Source organism: Malus sylvestris, chromosome 15 (genome assembly GCF_916048215.2).
Source record: "Malus sylvestris chromosome 15, drMalSylv7.2, whole genome shotgun sequence".
In the NCBI taxonomy this organism is placed as follows: domain Eukaryota; kingdom Viridiplantae; phylum Streptophyta; class Magnoliopsida; order Rosales; family Rosaceae; genus Malus; species Malus sylvestris.
Window position 1 is genome coordinate 50,309,642 of NC_062274.1, and position 21,985 is coordinate 50,331,626.

Consider the following 21,985-nt stretch of genomic DNA (forward strand, 5'->3'; position numbering starts at 1 on the left):
TAGATTTTTTTTTTAAAAAAATTTATAAGTGAAGGTTTAATGTAGATTTAAAAAAAAAAAAAATCTATAAGTGAAAGTTTAATGTTAAAGTTGTTTATAGCCATTTAGTACTACGGTCTGGTGATATTCCTCTTTACTTGTAAGTGAGAGGTCTTAGGTTCGAATATCGTGGATGGCGAATTCAATACCAAACTAAGTTGCCATTGTATGGCTTAACCGAACTCCCCCCTCCCCTTAGTGTAAAATATATTTGTTGTACTAAAAAAACAAAAGTTAAGGTTGTTTATCAAATGTCAAAGATTATTAATTTGATGTCATATAAATATAATAATTGTGGTGGGATGTAACCAGACTTGGAAGTTGGCATTTGGAATTAGGGAAGAATATGTTTAAATTTGTTGCTTTGTTGACAAATAAGAGCATAGAGTAAATGAATGAAGCATGATAATTGAAGGAGGGTTGAAAAGAAAAGGTCAGGATAGCCGCCCTAGGCCAATCCTTGTCCCTCCGCCATAGTGTAGTACCGTGAAGGGTAGAGTAACAACAAAAATTTCTTAATTAGTCACTTATTTTAATTGATTCTCATGAAAACTCTCCCATTTTCAATACATTATCATGTATTGAATATGGAATTCTATAACATTTGTAGAGTTTGAATGTTTCCACAGACCCCACATAGATGATAGAGTTATGCAGACTTCTAGTAGAATTGCACTTGTACATTTAGGTGGAATATGTTTAAATTTGTTGCATTGTTGACAAATAAGAGCATGACTGTATGAATGAAGCATGATAATTGGAGGAGGGTTGAAAAGAAAAAGTCAGGATTGGTTAATTAGTCACTTATTTTAATTGATTCTCATGACAATTCTCCCGTTTTCAATACATTATATGGAATTCTACAACATTTGTAGAGTTTGAATGTTTCCACAGACCCCACATAGATGATAGAGTTATGCAGACTTCTAGTAGAATTGCACTTGTACATTTAGGTGGAAGTTTGATCAAGGCATGTAAAATAGACCGGCGTATAAAATAGAGGGAGTCAAACAAAAATTCAAATATCAGTGCCGAAAGCTAACCTCACTTGATAGACTAAAATTTGTTTCCATGTAAGAAGACGTAAAATACAAAGCGCGAATTGACGAAAAGGAAGTTCTGGCTTTATATATAGAGAAGATAAGTAAACACATTCAGGTGGCATTAAGTATCACAATACAAACATAGACAGTCCAATGGCCCTGCAGCTGGAAGAAGAGGAAAACTTCGGCTGTGCCATGCAGCTGGTGTTTTCTTCTGTGCTGTCCATGTCTATGCAATCAGCAATCGAGCTAGGCGTTTTCGACATCATAGTGAAAGCCGGTCCTGGTGCCAATCTGTCTTCATCAGAGATTGCAGCCCATATCGGCAGCGGCACCAGGAATTCTGAGGCACCGATGATGTTGGATCGTATTCTAAGGCTCCTAGCCAGTTACTCTATTCTCAGCTGCTCTGTCGTTGCTAATGAAGATGGGTCTGATTCTCAGAGGCTCTACAGCCTTGGTCCTGTGTCCAACTACTTTGTGACTAATGAAGATGGTGTTTCTTTCGGTCCCATGATGGCATTGATGCAAGACAAGGTCGTCCTAGACTCCTGGTCTGTTTAGTACTACTCTCTTGCCCCTACGAATTAACCATTGTCTTAACCCTTTTCTCTTTTTATTCATCTATATTTTGTTTTTAGAATTATTAGAGATAATTAGAGCAATAGTTTTGAATTTTAGTTCAATTGGAACTTTGGTCTTTAATTAATTATCCCTAAATATTGGTCTCTAAACTTGTTACAATGGAAAACAATAATTTTTTTGAATAACTCCATATGAACTTCGTCCCTATTTGGCCCCTTTAAACTTTTTATTCTAAAAGGAAATTACCAAGAATGTTATTCAAAATGACTATTGCTTCACATTATGGCAAGTTTAGAAAGCAATACTACAAATTTTTTAGTTCATGAACCAAAGCTTAAATTATGCCAAAATTGCACCAATTTTTTCAAATTATTATGAAAAAGAAACCAATATAACTTGAAAATACCTTATCTATTTTGCACGACTCACTATAAACTCATTTGGCAATTTTCATTTGTTTCATTCTGGAATCACTTACAAGTTATTTATTTACAACAAATTAGAAATTGCCACATCAGTCATTGTAGAAAAGAAATTGGTCTCTCTAGCTTTTATTTTCTAATTAGCCTAATTACTAGTAATTATCTTGTTTCAGAAAAAAAAATAGTAATTTATCTTTTTAACTCTAACTTGGGTGATACACATTGACATTGATAGGTCCCAACTGAAAGATGCAGTTGTTGAAGGAGGAATTCCATTTAACAGGGTCTATGGCAAGGGGTGTTTTGAGTACCTAGGTTTAGACCCCAGGTTTAATCAAGTTTTCAACACAGCAATGTTTAACCACACCACTATTGTCACCAACAAGATTCTTCATCTCTACAAGGGTTTTGAGAAAATTACCCAACTTGTTGATGTTGGTGGTGGTTTGGGAGTCACCATTAGTCTAATCACTTCTAAGCATCCCCATATTAAGGGTATCAATTATGACTTGCCTCATGTCATAAAACATGCCGCTTCATATCCTGGTAAAGATTACTTTAGTTAATTTGATTCGTAATAGTTAGTTGGAATGTGATGTTCGCACACTCACCATTTTCCTTTCCCTACACACTTATGTTTTAGCTTTAGGTTGAATAAATCATATAAAGAATCAAAAGACATAAATATAAAAAGATATACAAAAGAAGCAAACGACATGCGGGAATTATTTTTCTTCTTTTTTTATTTATCATGCACAAGCTCTGCAACTTAAAATAGGAATTAATTTATTTTTGCAGGGGTAGAACATGTTGGAGGAGACATGTTTGCAAGTGTTCCATCTGGGGATGCCATTTTGTTGAAGGTTATTTTTCATTTTCCCGAGCATTAATTTGATTTTCCTCTTTAGTTTGAGGTCATACGAACAATGGTTACAATGTATCTTTTGATAAATTTGTAGTGGATACTTCACAATTGGAGTGACCAACACTGCCTAAAGCTGTTGGAAAATTGTTACAATGCTATTCCAGACGATGGAAAAGTGATTATTGTGGAAGCACTTCTTCCAGTGATGCCAGAGACTAGCACCGCCGTGAAGAGCACCTCCCTACTTGATGTGCTTATGCTGAGTCAAAACAGGGGAGGAAAGGAGCGGAGCCGAGAAGAGTTCATGACTTTGGCAACTGGTGCTGGATTTAGTGGCATTAAATATGAATGTTTTTTTTCCAGCTTTTGCGTGATGGAGATGTTTAAGTAAACACCTATGTATGTGAAGATGATCGGCAAAATAGTGTTATGCTTGATTATTATTTCTTTGAGCTATGTCTAGATGTGTGTATAAATAAAAATAACTGCTAGATGTGTGTATAAATAAAAGGGACAATTTGTATCCGGTCCTTAGTTGGTAGAGATCTTTGACTGAAATCCTGTTGTTTTTTATTTTTTGATCAAAGTCTCTATAATTATCCACATCAGCATTTTTACTGTTAATATATTTCCATGTCATCCTTCTTGTTATTTTACTAAAATAGTTAATTATTGTATTTTTTTTTATCCCCACTGTGTTTTTATTTCATGACTTTTACGCCTCTAACGCCTCCAACGCCTCTTTTGCTTGCTGAACTGAATTCACGCATCCGTTGCACCAAATAATGACGCTATTTTCTTCAGTTTCTGATTTTCGTAACTGCAAATTCATCATTATTATCTTTGATATGAATCCTCAAATTCAATTTTCGGCAAGATTTGAGTCAAAATCATATTTTTTCCCGCGAGCATTCGAACGAGCGCAATTTTTTGCAGGGGGACTTACAGACCCAACGACGCTGACGAGCTAAAATTCGAGGTATTGTTCCATTTTTTGAAATTACACCCATACTGATTGATGTTATAATCTTTGTACCATATTTACGAGAACGTAGTATCGTTCACAATTGATTTTGTATATATTAATGATTCTTTTATGATTTTGTTGGTCACGTATTTGGGAACTTCAATGATTTCAGCATGTACCTTATGGTTTTGCAGTGTTTTTTTTGGTGTATACCAAGTGTTTGTCGAAATGTTTGAATGAGAATTTTTGCATATGAAAATTTTCCATGCATAGCAAGTGTTTATAAAAATGCTTGAAAAGTTTTTAAGCCCATATTTTGAGAGTTGCAGAACTGTAGGCAAGGATACAAACTAGTTGGCAGGGGGTACAATGCAATATTTGTTTAGTTGGGGGCAGTAGATGGCGTGGATATGTTCTCAATGTTGGGAGTATGAATTTTTTTGTAGTAACATTGACAAGCATGGGTACAAACTAGGTGGCATGAGGTACAATTCAATATTTATAGAGTTGGAGTTAGCATTGTGTGAGGGGCTGTGTACTAACGTTAACAAGCAGGGGTACAAACTAGGTGGTATGGGAGTATGAATTTGTTGTATTGGCATTAACAATGCAGGGGTACAAACTAGGTGGTATGGGGTACAATTTATTAGTTGTAGGGTTGAATTCATTGTTAGCAGGGGTACAAACTAGGTGGCATGGGTACAATTCAATATTTATAGAGTTGCAGCTAGCATTGTATGAGGGGTTACATGAATTCAATTGCATTAGAGTTGCAGCTAGCATTGTATGCAGGGGTACATTCTCAATGTTGGGAGTATAAATTTGTTGTACTGACATTAACAAGCAGGGGTACAAACTAGGTGGTATTGGGTACAATTTATTATTTATAGTGTTGAATTCATTGTTAGTAGGGTACAAACTCAACGATGGGATATGATTGTATGGCCCTTACACCAACCTGAAAATTTTGATAAACGATGGGATTCTGAAGTTATTGTAGGTATATTCTCAATGTATATGGTGTCAGTGCAGGGGTACATTACATTCAAAGTATATGGTGTCAGTGCAGGGGTACATTCTTAATGTTGGGAGTATGAATTTGTTGTACTGACATTAACAAGCAGGGGTACAAATTAGGTGGTATGGGGTACAATTTATTATTTGTAGTGTTGAATTCATTGTTAGCAGGGGTACAACCTAGGTGGCATGGGGTACAATTCAATATTTATAGAGTTGCAGCTAGCATTGTATGAGGGGTTACATGAATTCAATTGCATTAGAGTTGCAGCTAGCATTGAATGCAGGGGTACATTTTCAATGTTGGGAGTATGAATTTTTGTACTGACATTAACAAGAAGGGGTACAACCTAGGAGGTATGGGGTACAATTTATTATTTATAGAGTTGAAGCATTGTAAGCAAGGGTTCATTCTCAACGATGGGATATGATTTCATTTTACTAATATTCATAAAAGTGTGTATGGCCCTTTCACCAACTTGAAAATTTTGATAAACGATGGGATTCTGAAGTTATTTTAGGTATATTCTCAACATATTGAATTTTTTTTTAAACTTGTTAATGTTAGTAATGGTATCAATGCATGGCCTATATTGATGATGTAGTTTGCACCTACACTCACGAAGATGGTTCGGGTACATTTGTGTTGTCTGTGGGTCTAATTTGGTACGTTCAAAGTATATTGCTCCCTTACTAATATGTTACATAAATACATGTGGAAGTTGGTGTAAACACGGAAATTCCTGCGATGAACGAGACAAGAACACGTGTACAAAATAATATTTGTATTGATGATTTAGGGGTTACAATCTCTTCTACAAATTTAGCCTCTGATTCTATCTTTGCAAGGGATGGATTTGATGTTGTTGGTCCAAAGGGCCGTCGGGGCATGATCTTGGAATGAACAGTTGTGCAAATTTGTTGACGTCGTGGATCCAAAGGGCCGTCGTGACTTAATCTAGGGATGAACGAGTGATGAACGATGGACACTTTCTTCAAGGGCCGTCGGGGCTTGATCTTGAATTGATGGAAGTTCTTCAAGGGCCGTTGGGGCTTGATCTTGAAGGTTGAGTTGACGAAGAACGAAGAGGGCTTTCTTGATTCTTCGGGATTTGCTTAGGAGCTTTGGAGTTTCAAAGCTTCAAGGTTTTGGTGCGAGGTGAATTGGTTATCAATTGGTGTCCAAAATGAATGCCTTGGCCTCCTATTTATAGAAATCCAAAACTTGATTTTTTGGATTTAAATAATTAGATGAAATAAATCATTTCTGCCAGGTGTTGACACGTGTCCTGTTTGATGACTTTTCCGATTTATTTTGATTTTTCGTTTAGTCACATGCTATGTGTAAAATTTTTGTGACACATAAACATTGAAATTTTAATTATTGATCAACATTTATTTTACCGAAATTTCGATGTCTACAAATGCCCCCACTTCAAGGCGCGTCGTATACATGTGCTTATCACGTGTAGAAGATGCGTTTTGAAGTCCCTTACTGCAAATGTTGATCCAAGGGCCGTTGAGGCTTGATCTTGAACTGGGTTGGTGATTTCTTCAAGGGCCGTTGGGGCTTGATCTTGAACTTTGTTTGAAATTTCTTTTCAAAGGCCGTTGAGGCTTGATCTTGAAGGTTGAAATTGGACCACAAGGAGCTTCATGTAGTAGATGATCTTTTGCTTTGGTAGTGGGTGAATCGGCACGTATTTTGTTACGCTTATTGACTTTCCACAGCTTTGATCTTGAATTGGTTCGGAGGATTTTCTGGTTTCCCCCAATTGTTGACTTTCCACAGCTTTGATCTTGAACTGGTTTGGAGGACTTTTTGGTTTCCTCCAATTGTTGACTTTCCACAGGCTATTCTTGAACTAGGTTTTGATTTAAGGGTGGTAGACATTTAATCTTGAATCGGACTTGTGATTTCCTCAAGGGCCGTCGAGGCTTGATCTTGAATTTGGCTGGAAACTTCTTCAAGGGCCGTTGAGGCTTGATTCTTGAAGGTTGACTCGAACATATTGCAAGCAAGCACGAGGTGAAAGTGACGACTTGTTGCTTTGTTCAATCTTTCTAATTCACACCTGAGCAGTTTGGTCAACGGTATGATCTTCAAGATTGATGGGCTTTTCTTCCAGTTGGTGACTTGATCTTTAAGGATTTGATTCAAGGGTGGTAAATCGGCACGTGTAGCTCACAACGTCTAGCGGGTCGACCCAAGAATTTGAGGGTCAAAACAGGTCCACCAAACCCAGAGTGATTGAAACCCTAATGATATGAGATACTTTTGATTTTGAAGAAGTAACAGATGAATCGACTCGTGTTTTGTTGTGCTTGTCTCTACATGCTTCAAGGTATCATTTTCCCTTGCCTTATCTGTTTTTCAGGCAGATGTGGTATTTTCTCTAGAAGCATAAGATGTTGAAACAATGGGTATTTCGAGAGCAGTGCTAGGTAAGCAATCAGGAAAGATTCCAAGCAGTCGGTTCCTTACCAGGAGCTTGAGTGGAGGTTCCGACATATTGCTTTCTTTATCCTTGTCATCGTAGTGAAGAGGGAGGACAAAGAAAAGGATAGGGTGAAAGCATGCTATGAGATACTCTTGCTTTCAACCCCAGTGATATGAGATACCTTTGCTTTGATGTGATTTAGCTGAAGAAGCGTTTCCAGGGAGGAAGAAAACTGAGTTTTGGTTGCAGATGCCTTCGGCAAGGAAGAAGAGTCAGGCTGGATGTGTGTCTTGCCATAGAGGATGGAAGTCGAATTATATGGTGAGCTCCCAACAGCAAGTGGCAGGGTGGATGTGCCTTGTCTCCCATGCTTTGTCGGCCAACAGTCGGGTAGGTGAGTATGATGGACTCCACACGTTTTCAACCTTGTCAGTGATCTCTGGCAAAGTTGCACGTGATAGCCGAAAGCTGAAACTGCGTCTGAAAAGTGTTGACGGATTTTACGCAGGAAAATCCGGGTTTTGAAATTCTAAGAGTGACGTTTCTTTAATTTTTTTTTTTTTTTTTTGAACAAGTGGTTGTGCTGCCTCTTCTTTTTAAAGAGGTGTCAATCATTTTCGACCTGCACGCTTTGAAGATTGCTCGCCTTTGAAAATAGTCCTTGCTGTATTTCTGAGATTTTTTACTCACTCCAACCTTTTTCTTTTACCATCTTTTTGAAAATGGCTAACCCATCTAACATTTGTTTAGATTTGAGTCTTAGCAGTGACGCAGGTGCACCGCGTCAGGGTAATATATAGCGCCCGTCCTTCTCATCTTCTAATGGCCCTCTTACAGTTGAAGACTCTGTAATGAGGGATGCAGCAACGGCTACGGTTGTAGCTAGAAACCTTATCACTCCTACAGATAATATGATACTTTCACAACGGTCCGATGAATTAGTTGTTCGAGAGTCCCAGGCTCTCAGTGTCCAGTGTGCGAACTCTGTTTCCAACATGAGCCAACGCTTACTTGTTCGAACTCGCCAGGTTGAATCATTGACAGCCGAGGTGGTAGTTCTTAATCAAGTGATCAGACAGCTGAAGTATGAGAATAGAGAATTGCATGTGCTTGCAAATAATTATTCGACGAGCATGAAGAGGAAGTTTGATCAGTTGCTGGACTCCGAAGGTCGGATTCAAAGTGACAATCGGAGATTTGTGGATGTATTCCAGAGGGACCTTTTGCCTTCGTCATCTGAAGTTCGACCAGGTGTTGAGGCTCCGAATAATCCATCCCCAACGCCTCTCTCTTCTAGGGTTCCGCCGAGTATTAAGGCTTCAAGTACTGAGGCTTCACATAAGTCGCCAAGTACTGAGGCTTCACATAAGTCGCCGAGTACTAAGGCTTCAAGTACTGAGGCTTCTCATGAGTGACATTCGTGAAGGTTTTTTTTTTTTTTTTTTTACGCATTTGTAATTTCTTAGAGATATCAATGGACATGCTTTATTTTATTCAGTATGTTGTACTAAAACATATATCTGACTAAGATGTGTTACTCCTTTTTTTTTTTTTTTTTTATTTAGATGGTACCTGATGTGCACTATTCTTTTACTCCCTATTTTTTAGAATGAAATTCGTCGTCTTCCCCTTGCTTTCTTCCTTTCAATTATTCATACTTGCTAATAGTAGCATACACCATGACCTGTTTTTCTTGTTTTTTTTCTTTTTTTTATCATTTCCTTTTGGATGGTGCCTGTCAATCACTTCTTTTCTTTGCTTTCGGTGGCTGGTCACCATTTGAAAACCTTTATATATATATATGGACCTATTTCCTTTTTCATACTTGCTAATAGTAGCATACACCATGACCTGTCTTTCTTGTTTTTTTCTTTTTTTTTTTGTCATTTCCTTTTGGATGGTGCCTGTCAATCATTTCTTTTCTTTGCTTTCGGTGGCTGGTCACCATTTGAAAACCTTTTTTTTTTTTTTTTTTTTTTTTCTTTATATATGGTGCTTTGTAGGGATGGAACTCGACGGACGGTGAGCTGCAGTCGAGGCTTCATGACCGGCTAGTCGTTTGACGGCGGTTTATTGAAGTTCTTCGTTGTTGTTTGTCACGGACGGAGAGAAGGCCTTTGGGTGTGAGTTGACAAACTTTGGTTTTGTCAATCTCATTCAAAAGCAGCAACCATGGCGGAGGTACAGAGGAAGAAGCTCCACCACTACCTCCCAATCCTTGCTTTACCTTACTAAACACAACTTTGTCAGCAATTGGAGATGCCTGTACATGCCCATGGCCATTTTGCATGTTATGATACTTGTATGAACATGCAACATTGAACAAGGTTTTTTTTTTTTTTTCTTTTCAGAAAGCCGCCTGATGAAGTCTTCTGTGTCAAGCCTGCGTAGATTCTGTCTAACAAACGTGGAACAGCACAGAAGATAGTCGGTTTTAACTCCCCAATGTCTTCAGTTAATAATTTGACATCCCCACGCCAAAACCCTATTTGGGCGCCAGTCCAGATAAATAACTTTTCAATCACCCGATCGAAGATATGTGCCAGGGGAAGAAATGAAAGATATACATCCTCCTCACTGAGCTGTTCATTTACACTCTCTAGCAAACGCTTCACCCCAGCCAGAAGAGTAATGATGCTTTCATTGGATATCAGTACTCCCTTGGGGTCACCAGTTGTTCCACTAGTATACATTATAGTGCAGATATCACTTTTCTTTCTTTTTTTTTTTTTTTTTTTTTTACTGGAAGGTCATACTCTTTATTCTCTCCCAATTGCAGAAATTCACTCCATGAATATAACGTCACTCCATACTGTCCAAGTGTTTCCTCTTGTTCAGGTGTAACATTACCAAAGCTCACAAGTGTCTTCAGATATTTTGCCGCACCAGGAAATGTTTTCAACAGCTCAGGTATCTTCTTTTCTTCAGCAAAAGCAATTGAAACTTCAGCATGGCATATGATAAATTCCACAGCACCAGCACCTAAAGTGTCATATAATAAAGGCACGCAATAGAGTCCATGAGCATTGCAAACCTCCATGCTCATAATCCATTCCGGGCAGTTGACACCATATATACCACACTTGTCTCCTTCGACCACACCACAACCGCGCATGGCATTTCTAACTTTGGCTACCATGTCATACACTTCCTTATAAGTTAGCCACACATATTCACCAGCGTTCCCATTCACAATCTCCCGACGACCCAGCATGGGGTTTCTGGGATATTTTTTTTTTTTTTTTTTTTACTGACCTGCGGAAAACATCTCAGCAACTGTCCATTCTGGAAATCGCAGGTGGAAAGCCATCCTTGGTGAACAGGCTCCGGTACACAGGTCCCTGTGACGGCTTGCCGTCCTTGGCCTCCTTGGCCTTCTCCACTTCTACCAGATACTTGTACTTCGTCGCCGCCATTTCTCAAATCACAGTCGGATCGCGCGGAGCACCCTCTCTCTATCTGCAAATGATTTCAGAGGCTCTGCCGGTTGCAGGTGGTGTTTTTTACTTGTAGACGAAGACGAGTTCACTAAGTCAGTGAGTCAGGAAAACGCAGAGAGGAGAGGACCACAAAAGGAAGGCTTTGGGGATTTTCGCTTTGGTTTTTTTTTTGGTGGTGGTTTTGCGGTTGTGGGTGTGCGCACCACGTCTAGTAGGTGGGGTTCGGGTGAAGTGTGGATGCAGGAGATTGGCGCCGCCGTCGCAACTGTTTCGATTCCGGCATCTGATTTTGGAGCCCTTGGTGGCAGAGACAGTTTTAAGGTGGAGAGAAGGCAGAGAGGAGGCAAGGGCATTGCCGTCAACGTAGGTGACGGAGATGAGGAAGGCGCCTTTGGCCTTGGCGCAGGGGACGAGGCGGAGGAGCTCCTCGGTGGTGCCGGTGTCTAGCGGCGTCGTTTAGATCTGCAGCTGGGTGAGATCAGAGAGTGCGGCTAGGTCGACCTTGACGAATTCAGCGTGTTGAGGTTCATCAGCACGATCCGATGGACTAAGAAGCAGAATGGGCCTCTTGCGTGGCCTATGACATCAGCCAGTCTTTGGGCTTCTGGGCAAATAAATTGGAAAGAGGCCTGGGCTTTGACTTTTTTTCTGTCGGTGGAGAAGAGCTGGAGGGAGACGCGTGGAGCTTGGGCCTGGGTGGCCTCCTTTTGAGGGCTGATGGATATACATACATATACATATATATATATATATATATATGTATGTATGTATATGTATGTAAAAGAAATCTTTTTTTTTTCTTTTTTTTTATTATTTATATATATATATATTTTTTAAATACATAAAACATATGTTTTTTTTTTTTTTTTTTTTTTAGATACATAGTAATCACATATGTATTTTTTCCTTGTAATGAAATTGACTTTCATTAATAAAACATTTTTTTTTTAATTTTATTTTGATGTGACTGAACTCGAAATTTAATGTTCGAGCTGCCTACGTACCCCTCCAAGGAAAAGATCAAGTCAAAACGTAGTTCAGATGCATTTTTTTTTTCTGATGATTTTGCCGTACACAGTTTATGCTCTTGCGGGCCAGGAGCTTAGTGCCATGCAGTTTAGGCTCGTGCAGGCGAGGAGCCTTTGGTGCCGTGTTGCAGTTTCAGCTCGTGCAGGCAAGGAGCAGTTGGTGTTGCCTTTTATGCTCGTGCAGGTTTCTTGGCTCAGGCATGCTTTGAATGGCCTTGATTTTTGATTGGTCCACTTCAATACCACGGTGCTTGACAATGAAGTCGAGGAACTTTCCAGAAGTGACGCCAAACGCACATTTTAACGGGTTCATCTTGAGGTTGTATTTTCGCAGCCTTTCGAACACTACTCGCAAATCCTTCAAGTGATTTGATCTTTTCTTTGTTTTGACCACCACATCGTCCACATAACATTCTACGTTCTCGTGTAGCATATCATTGAAGATTTTCTGCATTGCTCGTTGATATGTAGCTCCAGCGTTCTTTAGACCAAAGGGCATCACCTTGTAACAGTAGATACCTTTTGGAGTGCGGAATGCTGTTAGTTCCTCGTCTTCGAGAGCCATACGAATTTGATTGTATCCAGAAGAGCCGTCCATGAATGACAGTGCCTCGTGGCCAGTGGTTGCGTCCACCATGATTTCGATGATTGGCAAGGGGAAGTCGTCATTCGGACAAGCGTCGTTGAGGTCCCGGAAGTCTACGCAAACACGTATTTGTCCAGATTTCTTAAGGACGATGACGATGTTGGAGATCCACTTGGGGTATTGCACCTCTCGAATGAATCCTGCTTCGATTAGCTTGTCAATCTCTGCCTCGATTTGTGGAATGAGCTCGGATCGATAGCGCCTTTGAGTTTGCTTTATTGGTCGTGTTCCAGGCTTGACTGCAAGATGATGCACAGCGATGACAGGGTCAAGGCCGGACATTTCTTTGTAAGTCCAGGCAAAGACGTCTTTGTACTCTGATAGCAGTTGGTAGTACTCATCTATCTCGTCTGTTCTTAGCAGTGCACTTACAAAGATAGGTTTTTGCTCCTCTTCTGTGCCCAAGTTGAGCTCCTTGAGATCGTCAACCGTGGCTTGCCCCCCATCCTCAAGTTGTGGTGGTGCAGCAGTGACATCTTCTTCAAGGGTCTCGTCTTCTTTGCCTTCTTGGATCATGATGTGGAAGACATCTTGGACTTCCTCTTTAATGTCGTCCTCTTGGGTTTGTTGGTATGCATATTGTCCAGTATGGATGATGGTGCACCTTCTTACTATCAGTGGTCCATTTGCGTTAACCTCCAAGATTGCTTGACGCTTCATCCTTGAAGGAATCGAGCTTCGAATATCACCTTTTCCTGCTAGCCTGTCGAGCTTTTCTTCCTTTGACGTTGTTTCCCTATTTCCAGAAAACTTCATGTTGTCTTCAAGTTTTTCCAAAGCTGACTGACGAGGAGGAGAGCTAGCCGTGTTGCTTTGCTTATTAGGTTTTGACAACCTTTCAAAAATAGAGCTTCGGGAGGTTGGCCTGTTAAGCCTCTTGAAAACGGAGGTTCAGTTTTGACCACTAATGCGATCAAGGGTTGACGCTCTGGGTCTTGAACGATTCATCCTATCGAAGACTGGCGTTCGAGGGGTGGATTTAGGCTCCTCTTGATCTTGTTCAATGCTTACGCTAATGTGTTGAGTGCTAGCATTTTTCGCTTTGCTTGAAATCTTCACGGGTGCATTTGGTGTGAAGCCAAGTCCAACTTTGTTGTTGTTAACTCCGTAACCATGCTTCTTCAACTTCTTTTGAGTCTCGGTGAGGTCACGTTCTTTATTGTTGACTGTGTTTGAAACCTTTTTTCCAGGATTCGAAGAATAAGCGAAGTCGTACCCAGCTTTTGACATGAGTTTGTAGGCGTTCGGATCAAAACCTTCTTCAGTCCTCTTGGTTGGGAGAAAACTTGGTTCCGCTCTCTTTGGTAGAGCTTTTACGAAGCCTTGTGGTAATCTTGCAACCTTAGCGTTGCTTAGCTGTGTCAGAGGTAGAACTGCATTCGTCTTGAGCAACTTTACATTATCCATGTACCGTTGTGCATCGGCTTTGCTTGCTTCGGTTTCGAATGGGGATTGACCATTCTTTCTTCTTGACATCGGGATGTATCGGAAAACGGGTGTGTTTAGTACATTTGAGGGCGTCTTACTCCCTTTGGTTGTTGCAGGTTTAGCAAGCTCATCATCGTTCTTGCTTAAAGACGACATGGCTTCTTCTTCTTGCTTCTTGGGCATGGCTTGCCACTCCTGCTTTTTAGGTGTTGCTTTGCCCGTGGATTTGATCTCTTTTGGAAGAGCTTCGGGCACCATGTCTTCATCCATGTAGAACTTGGCATCTGCGAAATGTGATTCAGCTTCGGTGAATGGTTTGGTGTCGCCATAGATCACCTTCGCTCCTTCTCGGTAGAATTTTAAGCATTGGTGAAGGGTGGACGGTACTACTCCATTTGCATGGATCCAAGGCCTTCCTAAGAGCAAGCCGTAGGAAGTTCTTGCATCAATCACGTGGAATATCGTGCTTGACTTGAGTTCACCAATAGTCATCTCCACTCGGATCATGCCCATCGCTCTTTGTCCTCCTTGATTAAAACCTTGAATTAGTAGACGACTTAGGGACAGTTCATCCGCCTTGATGCCGATTGTAGTCATTGTTGACTTTGGCATGATGTTTATGGCTAATCCACCATCCACAAGCATGCGGTTGACTTTGTGCTCCCTTACGTACCCAGAGACGAAGAGAGAACGGTTGTGAGGTTTGGATCCTAGCAGCAAGTCTTCGTCGGTGAAATGGATTGTGTCCTCGATGGCACAGCATGTGGCATATTCATGTGGCCGAAGCTTGAAGCCTTCGTTCTTGCTTTCTTGCACTTCGTGGTCATTGGGACTTTCCAAGACCGCTGCTAATGCTATTCGCATCTTCTTTGGTAATCGCAGCGCTTCCTTAATGCTAAAGTGTGTTGGCAGACCTTCTTCGAGAGTGAGAGTTTTTTCTCCCTCAGTGGTGATATCTTTGCCTTTTGAAGGTTCTTCTATTTCTACTTCGACCATGTGGCATGCAGCGATAGTGCACTGTTGGAAGAAGTCATTCGGGAAGTACTCGTGCAATGAGATAGGAATGCGTGGCTCTTGCTCCATAGGTTCCCCAGCATACATTGGCTTATCAACTTTTACGTTTCTTTTGGGCTTCCTACTGTTGCGGGGACAGTGCTTTCTCACTTGTTCCACCTTTTGTCTTATGGCTTGTGGTTTTGGTTTCCTTATTTTTTTTGTAGGTCACCAATGTCCATCCTTCTTCATCATCGACATGTGCATCTTGTTCGTTTACCCCCGGTGATGGTTGCGCAGAAGGTATCGTGTAACTTGAGCATTGATAGGAATGGTCAGGTGCTGCTTGGAGAGGCACGGGATTGAAAGATCCAAATGCAATTGTAGTAGTGTGTGTCGTGGCCGTGTCTTCTAGGTCGAGCTCGATTCGCCCTTGTTGTGCTAGCTTCATGATGAGCTCTTTGAGGACGAAGCATTTACCCACAGGATGACTCACGATTCGATGGTACTTGCAGTATTTAGGATCGTTTATGCGATTCATTTCTTCAGGCCGCTTGCATTCGGGTAGCTCGATTACCTTCTTTTCTAGCAAGTCGTCTAACATTGCATCCATGTCTGAGTCAGGAAATGGGTATACCTTCTGCTCCAATTCCCTCAAGGTGCTTTTGTACCTTTCTTGGGTGCGAGGAGGTTCACTTTTCTTTATCTCATTTGCTTTGGTTTTGGAGGAGATCTTGATAGGCGCGGAGGCGGTCTTGACGGCAGCAGTGCTGACGGTGAACGCTTCATTGGGGGGTTTCTTCCCAGTCTTGTCTACATTTGAGGAGAACACATTATCCTTCTTGAAGTCGGTGATCGGTTCTTTCTTCCCGTGATGGGCAATACTTAGCTCCATGTCGTGGGCACGGGTGGCTAACTCTTCAAATGTCCGTGGTTTGATGCCTTGAAGGATATAATGTAACCCCCATTGCATGCCTTGGACGCACATCTCGATCGAAGAGATCTCTGAGAGCCTGTCCTTGCAGTCGAGGCTTAGATTGCGCCATCGGTTGATGTAGTCCACGACTGGCTCATCCCTCCATTGCTTTGTGTTTGTCAGCTCTAGCATGCTCACAGTGCAGCGAGTGTTGTAGAAGCGGTTGAGGAATTCCTTTTCTAATTGCTCCCAACTGTTGATGGATTCGGGCTCCAGGTCTGTGTACCACTCAAAGGCATTTCCTTTTAACGAGCGCACAAACTGCTTGGCGAGGTAATCTCCTTCCGTCCCTGCATTGTTGCAGGTTTCGACGAAATGTGCGACATGTTGCTTCGGGTTTCCTTTTCCATCAAACTGCATGAACTTTGGTGGTTGATAACCCCTTGGCATCTTTAGGGCATCAATCTTCTTGGAGTAGGGCTTTGAGTATAATGATGAGGTATGTGAGCTCCCTTCGTACTGCGCCTTGATGGTGCTGGTTATCATCTCTTGCAGTTGTTGGATAGAAAGAGATCCCATGAGTGCCTCTGCTTGGCCTGGCTCCAATTTCACATCGATTTTCTCCACCGGCGGCTCTTCATCCTCGTCGTTTTCCTTCTTTACTGAACCATCCCCTTGCTCGATTTTCACGTCGGGCTTTACATCTAGTTGGTTGACGAGTGCGGCGATTTGCTGGTCTTTTTCTTCCACAATCCGTGTTAGCCTTGCGATTGTTTCATTCATATGAGCCAGCTGCTCATCGACTGAAGTTGCTCCAGTAGTCATGACTTGCATGACTGAGTTGCCTCTTGAGTCAGCATCGGAAAGCATGAAACCAGAGTACTTCCTTAGGCTTTCCTTCCTTGGCGCCTTTAGTGAAGCCAGAGTGATCACAGGTTCATGCCTCAGGTGCTCTTGTTCCTTCGGCGGAGTTGATGCAGAGGTGGAAGATGCGGCAGAAAGAGCTCTTGCCTTGCTTCGAGTTATGACGCCCGAAGTAACACCGCCTACGGTGATAACGTTCTTGTTCCTTGCATTGGCTGCGAGAACAACTTGAGCCTTCTTTGATGCCATTTGTGCTTTTTGCTGATTCAAAGATAGAGATGAGAGGTAGAGATGGTCCCACTGGGCGTGCCAATTTGTAAACACGGAAATTCCTGCGATGAACGAGACAAGAACACGTGTACAAAATAATATTTGTATTGATGATTTAGGGGTTACAATCTCTTCTACAAATTTAGCCTCTGATTCTATCTTTGCAAGGGATGGATTTGATGTTGTTGGTCCAAAGGGCCGTCGGGGCTTGATCTTGGAATGAACAGTTGTGCAAATTTGTTGACGTCGTGGATCCAAAGGGCCGTCGGGGCTTAATCTAGGGATGAACGAGTGATGAACGATGGACACTTTCTTCAAGGGCCGTCGGGGCTTGATCTTGAATTGATGGAAGTTCTTCAAGGGCCGTTGGGGCTTGATCTTGAAGGTTGAGTTGACGAAGAACGAATAGGGCTTTCTTGATTCTTCGGGATTTGCTTAGGAGCTTTGGAGTTTCAAAGCTTCAAGGTTTTGGTCTGAGGTGAATTGGTTATCAATTGGTGTCCAAAATGAATGCCTTGGCCTCCTATTTATAGAAATCCAAAACTTGATTTTTTGGATTTAAATAATTAGATGAAATAAATCATTTCTGCCAGGTGTTGACACGTGTCCTGTTTGATGACTTTTCCGATTTATTTTGATTTTTCGTTTAGTCACATGCTATGTGTAAAATTTATGTGACACATAAACATTGAAATTTTAATTATTGATCAACATTTATTTTACCGAAATTTCGATGTCTACAGTTGGACACAATAGTGTGATGAAGATTTGGGCAATAATTTAAATGTTTTTGTTTTGGATAGGTACAAGAAACTATGAGGTATCGTTCAAGCCTTCTTCATTTTGCTAAGTTGTACCCGAAAATAGAAGGATTTATTCAAGACTGACATGACGAAGAGATGAAAAAAAACACCATTTTGGAACTTGTTTAAGGCATATCGTGATGGTCATGTTACATATGAGTTTTGCAAAAAAATTGACACAGATGTTGCTAAAATAGTAAAGCAGTACAACAAAGATATGAAGTTCTTTGTGTTTGGGGACATTTACACGAGGTTAACACCAAGTGATATAGCTGCAATTCTTGGCTTGCCTAACATGGGTTCCATACTTAAGCACACCGGTATGAAAGGTGTGAGAGTGAAACACACTGCATTTATGAAAAGGTATTTTTGCATTCAAAAGGATCGGGTTACAAAAAGTGACGTTGAGGGCGCACTTATTAAATCAGTTACGGGAGATGCAGAAGAAACTAAAAAGGATTTTGTAAGATTGGTATGCCTATATTTCTGCAACTCTCTACTATTCTCCAACACAGCAACACATATTTCATGGACCGTTGTAAAATTATGCGAAGACCTTGATCAAATTGGTGGGTACAATTGGGCAGCGGCTACTTTTGACTGTCTGTTCAATTCACTTCACAGGGCAGTCAACCCAAGTTCAGTTAACGGTTGTGTGGTTGCATTATTGGTAAGTGACTTCATATTGAAGCAATTTTTTGTGTATATTTATAGTTAATTTAATGTCTTATTATTAATATGGTTGTGAAACAGTTTTGGGCTTGTGAAAAAACGGGATTGTGTAACAAAATTGCTGGAAGGGAAAACATCTGCCCAAGCTTTTTAAGGTGGAGCATGACAGATTTCCATGAAAAACTTATAGTAATAGATCTTGCCACTATGAAGGTATAGCAATTTTTTTATTATCATTATATAAAAATCATTCGAGTCAAGTGACATTGTTTATTGATTCAACTTGCGGTCACACGTAAACCATGAGATGGTGCTTTATGCACACGCAGATGATGAGAATGTACCCATAAAACTGGATGATGTACACGAACAAACTGTTAATAAGGAGGATGAAGACCACGCCGATCCACATAGTCCAGCAACTAACGTTGCTGAATTTGATGCTCCAAATTGGCAACTCATTGCAACACAAGATTTTTGTTCTCCATCATCCAAGTTTCCCCCGAATGTCACCCCACTTGTGATTGCAACAAATGGGATGAATGACAATGCAGCTGAAAAGAGCAACCCGCCGTCTAGAATGAGTGAAATGGACATTAGATGTGAAACGGTTGAAATAAAAGTGGATGTACTGACAGAGTCATTGATTATTGCTGATTGTGATTTGGAGGCTGCACGGGTACAAATAGATAAACTAATTGAAGAGAACAAGAAATTGAAAAATCAGTTGGCTGAAATACAGAACATGGGTTCATATTTGTCAGTACTTACACAGTGCTCCATGTACAGACGAATCAAAACAAGAGAAGGCAGGATAAGGCGCAGACTACCTGATTTTAGCTATGGAAGCACTATTAAAAAGCGAAAAACTAGTATGAAACGGGTAAGAAACTCATTTGAGTGCAGTGTTGCAGCCCATGATGTCAGTCGAAAAAAGGTAAGAGTTGACACAGAAAAGATTTGTAAAAAGAAGAATGTGCAGAAACCAATTCCTATGCAAACAATGCTTGAAAATTCGAAAGAGAAAAACACCTTTTGCGATAGTGCTTCTGAGACTGTTGATAAGCATCCATTGGTACAACAAAAGGGTGTTACCAGTGATGAAGGTGAGAACTATAACACAGATGTTGTTAAAAACATATTTGAACTTAAAAAAACCGTTGTGGGTCCATACTTTGATGATGATGACTTCAACAGGCTCGAGAAATGTATGAACAGTGAATATCTAGGGTAAGAAACCTACAGTTAATAGTTGCTATTGTAATATGTATTTTTATTTCTCTTTTTGGTACGTTGTTGATTGTGCGAGCGTTTTTATCAATAGTAAATTTTTTTTGTATTTTCAAACAGGACTACATTATGGAAAAGTGATCGAGCTATCGTCCTACAGGAGGATATTCTGTTCTTACTCACTAACAAAGCAATCACTACAAATGTAAGAGTAATAAAAACTTGTTTGGAATACTGATGTATTTAGTTTCGTTTGTGTTTTTGCATAATGTTTTGATTTTGTAGGCAATTGATGCATATGGAGATATCTTACACATGCACCAAGCTAATGATAAGAAGATACAAAAGGAATCGTATTTCATGTCTGCAAATATATGGGTTGGTATAGATATTTAGTTGTTTTCAAATATTAAGTATTAACTTTGTATTGGGTGAAATGGGTCCATTTTATTTAATCATTGTCATGCCTACAGGATTTCAAGATCTCCAACAACCTAAAGGCTCTTGAAACATTTCTTTATAACCCATTGCTTAAAGTGTTTGGCAAGTATGACATGATATTCTTTCCCATAAGGCATGGTTTTGAAGACCACTACACATTAGCTCTACTTGACACCATAGAAGGGAAGTGGTACCATTACAATCCAAGCCTTCCGAAAAATGGAAATCTGCATAATCCATGCTTTAACGATGCTGTACAATTGGTAAGCTTATTTGTTTTCACACGGAATGAACACTACAGAATCGGTAAACTTGAAATTTCCACACTACATCACCCACCTGTATGTATCAAAAAACATTTATGCCATTACTTTTTTTTTTTTTTTACGTAGTGGTTGATTCATCATTATCCTTGCAGAGTAAGATGGTGATGGAATTCCTAAAACATCATCAAAAGCGTTCGATATTTGCACTTCGTGAGGGAGTTATTGTGAAGGGTTTATTCCACCCTGATAGTGGTGTGATGGAGGGGAAAATGTACCCAATGTCAAATGATGAAAAACTTACATTTCAAAGTATAAAAGATATCCACATTGATTGGCCAATGGTGCTTGTCCACAAGTGCCCACAACAAGCTCCAGGATCGTGAGTACATTAACATCTTTTGTCATTCCTGTTAGTTTGTACTTGGAAAATATTCATATATTAGCATAACACTTTATGAGGATGATGAATATGCAAGCTTGATTGTGGCGTCAAAGATGTGGCCAATAATGGAAAGTTTTGAAGAGGATGAACTACTCGAGTATAGAGCAACATGTGTGGGTGCATTTCTGAACGATGAATCTAATTGGTCGCATGCATAGGCCACCAACATGCAGTCATGACCATGGAAGAAAATATCCAAAATATCGGCGAAATATCGCCGATATTTTCGTTTTTTTTGAGTTACCGATATTTTAATGAGTATCCAATGATATTTCGTCAAAATATCGTGATATTTATATTAGATATAATATCGCGATATTAGTCCAAAAATTCCTGAAAATTTGGAAAAGTCTCAATTTTGAGCATAGAGGGGTTCGAACCCCTCCCATTTAACTCCTTAAGGCCTTAACCACTATACCACTTATGTTGTTGTGATAATATGCTACAATATTTATATATATGGTTTTGTTTTGAATTCTTTTTACAAGAAACAAATTTGCACATATTCCAAATTTTTTGTGGTATTATATTTTAAATTGTGTCAATTAATTACTTAGTCAATGGCATGTGGTTTTTAATTTTTCTATTTTTTATTTTGTCACTTACATGGTAGGGCTGGAAAAAATTCCGGAAAATCCCAAACCAAACCGAAAAAGTCCCAAACCCAAACCGAAAAATCCCAAACCAAAACCATCCTGAAGTTCGGGAATCCCATCCCGAAAAATACCGAAATTTTCGATATGGGATTGGTTTCCAAATCCCATTTGTTTGGTAATCCCGAAAAATACCGAAGTATTCGGTTTCCTATTGACTTTTGGGTTTTGGTTCTTGAAAACCATTGCCATGGTTGCTAACTACTCTTCAAAATACACTCACTCTACACATAGAGATGATGAAGATAGTGAAAATTTTAAACCTCATAGGAACTCTATGTGGTACTAAGTCACTCATGTATCTTACCATGCAATGTATAAAGTGTAAAATATTGTACTAATTCATTATATATAAATGATTATGGTGTGTTTAGACTTCTTTCATTAATTTCTACATATTTTCTACACTCACAATGTTTGTCAGCTCGCTATATAATCAACTTGATAATGTTAAATCCATCATGCAATGCATTTCCTTCCAATTTTTTGTGATAAACTAATAGATAATTGACTA

General features: G+C 40.0%; 1 protein-coding gene and 2 pseudogenes across 1 annotated transcript; 2 read left to right on the forward strand and 1 right to left on the reverse strand.

The window, feature by feature from the left end:
• Positions 1 to 1,196: 1,196 nt before the first annotated feature.
• LOC126602261 (caffeic acid 3-O-methyltransferase 1-like) lies at positions 1,197 to 3,578 on the forward strand. Its single transcript, XM_050269092.1, has 4 exons — positions 1,197 to 1,636; positions 2,325 to 2,635; positions 2,888 to 2,952; positions 3,049 to 3,578. The coding sequence occupies exons 1-4, from the start codon at positions 1,236 to 1,238 to the stop codon at positions 3,343 to 3,345; spliced, it is 1,074 nt and encodes a 357-aa protein (XP_050125049.1). The 5' UTR covers positions 1,197 to 1,235; the 3' UTR covers positions 3,346 to 3,578.
• A 78-nt stretch (positions 3,579 to 3,656) lies between these two features.
• On the forward strand, positions 3,657 to 21,396 carry LOC126602268 (uncharacterized; annotated as a pseudogene).
• LOC126602254 (long chain acyl-CoA synthetase 5-like) lies at positions 9,294 to 11,587 on the reverse strand (annotated as a pseudogene).
• Positions 21,397 to 21,985: the final 589 nt, after the last annotated feature.

What these genes read in the sequence shown, in the direction of transcription:
- LOC126602261 (XM_050269092.1), top strand. Translation starts at nt 1,236, where the DNA reads ATGGCCCTGCAGCTGGAAGAAGAGGAAAACTTCGGCTGTGCCATGCAG. An exon ending in AAGGTCGTCCTAGACTCCTG is followed by an intron (nt 1,637 to 2,324) that starts GTCTGTTTAGTA and finishes TGACATTGATAG; the next exon opens with GTCCCAACTGAAAGATGCAG. An exon ending in ACATGCCGCTTCATATCCTG is followed by an intron (nt 2,636 to 2,887) that starts GTAAAGATTACT and finishes TTATTTTTGCAG; the next exon opens with GGGTAGAACATGTTGGAGGA.